Source organism: Cynoglossus semilaevis, chromosome 5, assembly GCF_000523025.1.
Source record: "Cynoglossus semilaevis isolate Cse_v1.0 chromosome 5, Cse_v1.0, whole genome shotgun sequence".
Lineage (NCBI taxonomy): Eukaryota > Metazoa > Chordata > Actinopteri > Pleuronectiformes > Cynoglossidae > Cynoglossus > Cynoglossus semilaevis.
This window is the reverse complement of record NC_024311.1, coordinates 12673336-12682444: the sequence shown is the minus strand read 5'-3', so window position 1 is coordinate 12682444 and position 9109 is coordinate 12673336. Positions and strand designations below refer to the sequence as shown.

General features: G+C 37.1%; 1 protein-coding gene across 6 annotated transcripts in view; it reads right to left on the bottom strand.

Moving 5' to 3' along the window:
- LOC103379121 (ribosomal protein S6 kinase alpha-2-like) overlaps positions 1 to 9109 on the bottom strand; it is a 30592-nt gene that overhangs the window by 17036 nt on the left and 4447 nt on the right. For 5 of the 6 annotated variants that reach the window (XM_008310571.3, XM_025055739.1, XM_025055737.1 and 2 more), the window contains 17 exons: positions 8481 to 8597; positions 7946 to 8027; positions 7324 to 7404; positions 6611 to 6690; positions 6072 to 6178; positions 5939 to 5976; positions 5656 to 5798; positions 4702 to 4772; positions 4401 to 4489; positions 3921 to 3985; positions 2689 to 2791; positions 2428 to 2573; positions 1975 to 2097; positions 1385 to 1474; positions 1044 to 1202; positions 194 to 355; positions 43 to 119 (listed from right to left, as the gene is read on the bottom strand). In XM_008310571.3, coding sequence (XP_008308793.1) covers positions 43 to 119; positions 194 to 355; positions 1044 to 1202; positions 1385 to 1474; positions 1975 to 2097; positions 2428 to 2573; positions 2689 to 2791; positions 3921 to 3985; positions 4401 to 4489; positions 4702 to 4772; positions 5656 to 5798; positions 5939 to 5976; positions 6072 to 6178; positions 6611 to 6690; positions 7324 to 7404; positions 7946 to 8027; positions 8481 to 8597 — 1733 coding nt within the window. Of the gene's footprint in view, positions 1 to 42; positions 120 to 193; positions 356 to 1043; positions 1203 to 1384; positions 1475 to 1974; positions 2098 to 2427; positions 2574 to 2688; positions 2792 to 3920; positions 3986 to 4400; positions 4490 to 4701; positions 4773 to 5655; positions 5799 to 5938; positions 5977 to 6071; positions 6179 to 6610; positions 6691 to 7323; positions 7405 to 7945; positions 8028 to 8297; positions 8347 to 8480; positions 8598 to 9109 lie in introns of those variants that run through there. The other variant, XM_025055740.1, reaches the window with a different exon arrangement.

The window sequence follows — 9109 nt, the reverse complement described above, 5'->3', positions numbered from 1 at the left end:
TATATATATATATATATATATCTTATTATAAAGTGCACTCACCCTGCAATCATGGTGTAAAGCAGGACACCGAGACTCCAGATGTCAAATGCTGCGTCGTGGTCCTGTTTCTTTAGGACCTACAAACACAAGAGTCAGAATGGCAGACTTGGTGTCATTTTAAAATGTGACAACCTTTACTGACACACTTCACCTCGGGAGCCATGAACGTCGCAGTGTAACAAGGAGTCATCAACAAGCCATTGTCTGCTCTCAGCTGTTTGGCAGATCCAAAATCGCAGATTGCGATGCAGTCCGGCCGCCCGCTGTCGTCAGAGTAACATATGTTACTGGGTGTCAGGTCGCGATGCACAACCTGGAAAAGTGGGCAAAAAACACTGACGTTTGATGTTCCCAGGAAAGATCTATGTATTTTTTTTTAGCAAAATATAATGAAAGACGGAAAAAGTGTTAAAAATAAAACCAAACTATATAGATAAAATCCTCACAAGAAGAATATCACTATCGATGACAAAAACACAAAAAAATAGCAAAATGATCATTTCAGCCCTAAAAGCTGTAAAAGTTGTAGTTATGTACAAAGTAAAAAAAACAGCAAAGTATCTCTGAAAATTACTTCTGTAATGGTACTTATACAATAATAAGAACCATTTTAATGGATTATAAGAACCATAGCTATATAAATATAAGTAATGTTAATGCTAACATTTTGAGAAATAAAGAAAGTATTTATGTTAGCATAATTATAAGTTGATGTCAATGGCCAAATGTAGCAAAAAACTTTTATATTTTTTATAGTTCTCTTAAGGTTATTATAAAAATTAAACTAAAGTACTCTGAGAAAAGTAGAAAAAAATGTGAGAATTTAAATCACCAAAAAATTGTTATACTTTAGGTGAGTGCTTTAGGTGAGTTTTAGTCCTGCAGTCATAATAAATAATATAATAATTGTTTGAATGTCATATTAATCCATTGACCGACTAATTTGAGCCCTGGTTTCTATCTCGTTGTGAGACTTCTGCCCTCCTGTCCTGCTGTCTCACCCCCACTGAGTGTAAGAATTCCACTGTTTTGGCCAGTGTGCAGATGATGTCTGACGCTTCTCTCTCTGTAAAGTCTGCCTGGGTCAGAACTCTGTCCAGCAGCTGGCCCCCTCTCAGTGAATCTTGAACCAGGAACACGCGCTGACCATCGTCAAAAACCTGCGGACAAATGCAAAATGGAGACAAGGAAGTCCTTACTACGGCAGGTATAAAACGGTACGGTTCATGATGTTCTTCACATCCGTCTGGTGTCTGATTTCAGTGTCAGGTGTGTCTGTTTGCGTGTGTGTCTGTGTGTGTGCATGTGTGTGTGCATGTGTTTGTGTGTGTGTGAATCATACGTCTTTCAGTGAAATGATATTTGGATGGTGTCCGTATCTGAGCAGAATCTCAATCTCCTCGGACAGATCTTTTTTCACTCTGTCGACGATCTGACAAAGACATGAGACAAAAAGCAGTACAACAAAGTACTAAATTTCATAACTTATCCAAAAGTACATATTTTTATAGACTTTTATAGACTTTTTTTTTTACAAGTAGTAGATCATTGGACAGATTGACGTTTTATTTTTCCTGATCACATGCACAGTTGGGGGAGTGATCGCAGCTGTCAATCACAATGTGAGGAAGTCATATTATTAGGTGACTCATCTAAACCTAATAGGAATTATTTCATACCACCAGTAATATGCTAACCATATTTTGAGAACCACTGTATTAAAATGTATACTGTAGTGTATTTGCTACTAAAATGTTGATTGTTTTTAAAATACTTAAGGTATTTAATGTAATAGGAAAGTACATATATTGGAGTATAACTCTGTGTACACAACACAGTTGTGCACATCAGTATTTTCAGTTTCTTCCTGTTTCTTTGCACAAACCCTGATGTGGTTATTTTCTAAGTATTTACAGTTCTGACATCACATACCTTAACTGAATACTCCACAGCTGTTACTTTGTGCAGACATGTCCTGCGGACACAAGACACAGTCTGTCCCACGTCTTCAGTCAGTTCATAGACGTCGCTGAAGGACACATCACCGCGAAGATGCTGTTGTGTATGAAAATACACATGTAAAGAGAGGGAATGTTAAAAAAGTATTTGACTTGACTATGACTATAAAAATGTATTGCTCTGTAGAAAACTGTTCAAACTGTATGACTTTTGGTTTTTTGTTCAAATACATTACCAAAAGAACAATAGCGATAGAAATCGCATGACTTGTATCACACAGGAAGCAGTAGTCCGTCGTGTATTTTACGTCATTGAATCTGTGTTCAAATACATTACCAAAAGAACAATCATATTTCCAAACATCATATTCATATTTACATCATATTTACAAACCATTTAGACACCTGTTCTTTAAGTCTTTGGTACCTGTCCTATCGGTTCCATGTTCTTCACTTCCTGACGAGAAGTCGTGATTGCAGCCACACTCGGCTCCTGACTTTGATGAGTTGCAACAAAGCTGAAACCACGAAACAACTGGTGGGTGTTAGCACTGGGAGGGATTCCTGGAGAATCTGGAGTTAGACAGAAGTAAAGACACGCACACATCAACACAACAGCTTCACACAGTTGTTGTTGTTTTTTTTCTATAAAAACAGAACAGTGTGTGCAGTGTTCAGTTGAAGTTACCAGTTGGTGTTCTGGAGGTGAATTCAGGATCAAAGTGAAAAGTGTCTTCAGGTCGTCCAACAGTGGGTTTAAAGGGAGGCCTTACTTCCTTCTTGTACAACTTCTACCAAGAAAAAAAAAACAACCAAATAATGAAAAAGTAAATAAACATGAAAAGCTTCATGTTCCTAACTAGTCACTTCTAGTCACACTGTTCCATCCATTCTTTTTACACCTCTGGATCAAGATACCATCTCAATTCCCAGCATGCATTTGTAGAGGCTTCAACTTCAGGTAAAATGAGCTGTCATTTGTTTCACCAATATATGGGAATACACTTTTTTTTTTGTCACTTTGAGACTGTTAACTAATTACAAATAATCGTGATTTATCATGATTGAATAGAACCACAATTAATTATGATTAATTGTGATTATTCCTCTCCAATTAATCAAATAGAATTGTTTAAGTTCTTGGACAGCCCTTGTGAATTTATTATGTAAAATGTCATACATTATAAATTACTGCAGTTCTACCTTCTTTATATTAATTATCGGTAATATTCTTACTACTGAACTTGGACAACCTGTCTGTGAGACTGTGCCTCACAGAAAAACCGGCCCATAACCCAGAAAGTCCTGTAGTCTACGTGTATTTTCAAATATGACCAGCAGGTGTCAGCCTTGCAGCGTCGCTTGTTCAAAGTCTGAATACGAAGGTTTAATGATATTCACACTGTTAGTACACTAACGTCAGATTTTATTGGTTCACAGTCGATCTCTTTAATTGTTTTCCTCCCCTGTGATTGGTGAAGCTGCTGCTTCTCTCGCTCGTCTCTGTTTTACAGCGGAATTTGCTTCCAAGTCGAAATTTTAATTGTCAATTTGAGGTCAGAGGAGAAAGGATTCACAGCCAGATTGTGAAGACGACGACGCACAGAGGTGTCGTTCTGCCCCATGAAGTCCACTGAGTGAATTAGTATGAAGGGGGAAAAACTCATATTCTACACATCCAACCAGTAACACCATCTGCAGACTGCATTATGTTGTGTTTGGCAGTCAGTGAGTTGACGATAATAGCGGTGATTATTACTCTGAGAGACAGGAGGAGGAGAAGACTTGACTCAGATATAGCACACTGGGTCAAACAGAAGCATCACAATGCAGAACAATGGCTGAACGCCAGCGTGTAACAGCAGATGGCTGAAGCTGTGTGACCAGAAGTGTCTTAGCACCCAGATTATTTATGCTTACGTTCCAGTCTATCGAAGCAAAGAAGCGATGTCTTTTTATTTCCTCAACTCCATCTGGTCCTGCACCTATAAAATATAAACCACACAGAACAACAGTGTACTGTATTTGTTGTTGTACACAGACCGGACTGGACTGAACTGAAATAGACTGCAAGATTTCAGTCTCATCATCAGTGGTTAAAGTTGTATATTTAATATATAATATATAATTGTATATTTAGATGCAGTGTCCGAAAAAATCTTTAATGGTACTGCTACTTTATTGATAAAACTTCATGCACCGCCATCAGGTACTTCGCTGCCACTCCAGACTACATTTTTTTTCGATTTTTTATTGTTAATTTTTTAAAATCACTTTTGTAATTTTGCAACACAGCCAGGTTCACAATATCATGAATCTGATGTTAAACAATAAACTGTTGTTAAAAAGAAAGAGTAATTTTTTTTCTACCAATGTATGAATTACGTGTGGATACAGTACCCAGGCGGTTTGCAGGGTTCCTCTTGAAGAGTGCTCTTAGTAAACTCTGCACCTCAGGACTGAGGAACTGAGGCATCCCTAACTTAGCCCTGTACACAGAACACATTCAGCACTTAAGGTTATTATTAAATATAAATATGGAAATTGAAAATAGGGTTTCATTACAAATCGTTCGTTAATTTGCATAAAATGAAGATGGTATATGGTAAATCAAACCTTTAATGCCATAAGAACATTAGCATCTTTGTAGAAGCTGCTAGATTTAATTTTTAAACAACAGTAAAATTTAAAGTTGTCTTACTTCAGGATAAGTGCCATCGTCTCCTTGCGATCTTTTCCTTGGAAAGGTAACGACCCAGTTAACATCTCAAACTGGAGAAACACATAAACACGTCACATGACTTTGAATGAGTGAGTGAAAGACAAAAAAATCACCACAAACAAATAGAAATATATCATTGGAAGAAAACCTGCAGCAAATTAATATTAACCCAGAAAGTATTTCCATGAATTAACCATTTTCCACAGACTTTCACCTTTTCTGCCAATATGTAGTATTTATCAATATTACTAGGAATATTTCTACAAATTATATATATTGTCTCATCTTGTATTTCTCCAAAAATCAAAAAACAAAAACCATCTCACTCAGAGGAAACCTGCAAAATGTCCCCACAACAGTTGCGTCCCCACAACTATAGCTACAGCTGGTACGCACACACACACACGGTGTATTAAATATAGGGTATATTTGTAACATCTTGCTGAGAGCAGACAGTGGTGACACCTTTCACTGAAGCTCCGGCTGAGCTGCCAGCTGTCACTGAACGAGAATCTCTGTTTCTCTGTGCATGTCCAATAAGCTGCTGCACTAACTAACAAGCCAGATCACACAGATGCTTTATCGGTGACAATGATACGGCAGATGAAAGCAATTAGGCAGCTAAACTCCTGACAAAATCGCCAACCAGATAAGCAGTACCATGGCATTCCATCTAGATTTAATTTAAACAGACGAGAACAGAATAGAAATAAAGTTCAAGTGGAACTGGACTACAGACTCTGTGATGTTCTCGTGAGGGCTGCAAAAATTTAACATGTTAATTGGGTTAATTAACATGGTTAACTGGAACAGATGTGAGACCCATGCATCTACTTGCTGTTATTTGTAATTCTGCTCTGGCAATCTGGCAACAGATTATTCATTGTTTAAAAATAAAACTACATTTTTATTTTTTTAATTGTTGGTTCTTACCATTAAAACTCCAAAAGACCACCAGTCTGCACTCTGTGTATGTCCTCTCCTGTTCACCACCTCTGGAGCCATGTATTCTATGGTTCCACAGAAGGAGTACGCTCTTTTGTCGTGGTCGATGGCCTCTTTGCTCAGGCCAAAATCTAAATGTGAGAACAGGCAGTGGGAGAAGGTCATAAAAGAAGAGACACGATTTGAATGTGAGGCTGATAAAAGCTTTAAGTTTATATGATGAATGAAAGTGCAAGATAAGTTCATGAAATTTTTAGTTGAATAAATTTACCTGTTATTTTAATATGTCCTTCGTCATCCAGCAGAATACTGTCGATTGAAAATGAATTAAAATGTACATTTGGAAACGACGACAGTTTTAAATCTAAAAATAAAGACCAGATAAAGGCTTAGTGTGACGGTACTTTTCAGGTTTCAGGTCCCTGTAGATGATGCCCAGACTGTGCAGATGGTCCAGAGCCAGAGCCAATTCTGCAAGGTAAAACTTCACGTCCTCCTCTGTGAACATGACCTACATTTGAGAAAGATGCCCATTAGAAGTTTGTTTATACCAAAATACAAGCAACAAGATACAAACAGAATCTGAATATAACACTGAATGGGCTAAAAATGTATTAAAATTGACTGTTTTACCAGACCAAAGTTGTATGTATAAAATCCATCTTGTTAAAATGTTGTAACATGTAAGTTAACTTAACAATATCCAATTAAACTAACACATTTACTACCAAAAAACAGAGGAATTATGTTATTATTATATTATTTTTACCAAGCCTTCACTTTGCTACCCTTAGCCTGGGAGCTAATGGCTCATTAGCTCCCAGGCTAAATGTTATAAAGTCTGTGGCTGGGGTTGACATTATCTCACAGCAATGTTTTTGTACTGTTAGGTCAGGCTGTGTTTTTATTTAGCAGCAAAATATCACATCAGCTACAAACTTACCTCCTTTGACAGACGAGTGAAAAGGTCTCCACCTCGCAGGAAGTCCAGAATCAGGTAGAGCTTTCCTTCTGTCTGGAATGCTTTTACACACACAGAGAGAGAAAGAGAAACACTTTTTACTAGCTATTCTTTGGCTAACCTATCGTGGGTAAGTGTAAGCTTTTAGCATATATTTTAGCTTAACCCGCAGCTGTCTATTTGGCTAGGTTTAAACTATTTTAGCGATGTTTTACCTTTTTGAATGTGGCTTTATGTGTGCATTAGTTTTTTCTATTACTGTTACCTGTTTTAGCTAGCTTTTAATTTTTTGGTAGGCTAACTTCTTTCCATTCCATAGGCTACCCTCTCCTTATTTTAAGCAAGCTAATTTACAGCTTTCTTGCTAAATACTTAGCCTTCTTTGTCTGCTATTTGACTTTAGGTAATTTAAGCTATTTAGCTAAATAATCTTTTTTGCTGCATTTTATTTCTTATTCTTGCTGTCTTTATTTATCATCATCAATTAATGTTTAGTACTATCTGCCCGTTAGCTGCCTTCTCTGTTTATATTTACAATTCTTCGCTCCTGACTTCAATTATTTTTAGCTTTTTTACTGTCATCATCTGTAATCATCTTAACATTACAAAGTTACTGTAGGTCATATAATGTCAATTCAATTTAACATCAAAATCTCCCAATGATTTCTCATAAATTATAAAAGAAACAAACGTACCGTAGTGTAGTTTAACTATAAACGGATGGTTGACTTCTGCCAGAATGTCTCTCTCCATCTTGGATCGAACACGGTCCCTAACTGAACAGGAGAGAGCGGAGAAAATGTAATCTGCTAATGACAGTGTAAATAAGCAGTGACAAGGCTCCTAACACATGTAGCCTATTTATGTTTCAATTCACTTATGGAGGCAGCTGGAGTGTTCACTTAAATTAAAGAAAAATGTATTAAACTACAGTACGTTGGAGTCACAGTGTTGCAGGTCTGATCTGATGACACTCATTGAGTTATTGCAGTTCCTGTTTACCTGACTGGATGAGACCAGAACCTTCTAAAGTCCAGGGGCACAGGTTAAGAGGATTAAAGCATCTACAAAGACACTGACTCACCAACTGTCAGGTCACATTCATTTAACACCATGTAATCCACATCAAAAAGAAAAGGTTTGCCTAAAATCTCTTAGGGTTTGTTAAACCCCTCAAATTCTCACTTCAAATCAAGCTTTAGATGAAAAAACGTAGAAACTCTAAATGAAAACCTTTAATAATTAAACATTCTCTATACACAACGTCTATCAGAAAAAATTTAATCAATTAACATCTCAAACTGTTCAAAGTTTTACCTTTCAGTGTGGCTTTTTTAAGGACCTTCATGGCATATAGCTGTCCCCTGTCTGCTCCCCTGATCTTCCTCACCAGAAACACCTGAGGAGTCATCATCATCATCATCAAAATTATCATTATTACCACCATGACCATAATCTTCATCACTCTGACAATTATCATCTTAATAGTTATCATCATTATCCCCATCATCATCATCAATTTCCACAGGACCATCATCACGGTGATCATCATCCTCCTCATCATCATTATCATTATGTAAATCATCACCACCATCTTCATCCTTCTAGTCATCTTCATCATCCTCACAACAATCACTGTCATCATTATAAAAGTCATTATCATTATCACCGTCATCGTCGTCATCACAGTCATCCCTACACTGATGGTACCACTCTTCCTTTAAAGAAAAAGGGCTAAATAAGTAACATGATGTCACTGGATGTTTAGTAACCAGACTCTCAGCTTGTATGTTATATTGTTACACAGAATGTGTTTTGTGGTTATGAGTTGAAGCTAAAGAGTTTCCCATACCTTTCCGTAGGAGCCCTGTCCCAGCACTTTGAGCAGCTGGAACTGTGATGGATCAGCTTTCTCACAGCCTTCCTTCACATGGTGGCTGATGTCAATCTCCTTTAAGACGCTGTCATCCTGGAGGAAAGCAGGCAGATGTGATCCAATGTTGAAGGTATGTTTCAAAACCCCTGAAGTATTTACATTCAGAAATAGGTTTCTGATTATTAGGGTGACGCAGTAAATGGATTTATTCATCTGTCCTAATCAACTCTAGGAGATAATGTGAAATAAAATGCTGACTGTATAGCTGCTGAACTGATATGACATTTCACGAGAAATAATAAGGAAGTAATGTGAAACTGAAGCCTACCTGGGTGTGTTTTACTTTTGCAAAAGTAACACTTTATTATTCCATTTATACTGAAGGCTTTTATTAAGAATTTAAACAGCAATTTCAGATACTTGAAGGTGGTTTGGCCTCAAGGGTTCACTAACGTCTGGACCTGAGTCAGCCAAACATTTTTTCACCATTAAGTTTCTATTCCCTAATTTGTGAGGTTTTGACCTTTCGGGTGTGAAATGCTGATGTTATCAACTGTTGTAGCAACTGGTAAAATCGACAACACTAAACAAAGACTAATAAACAC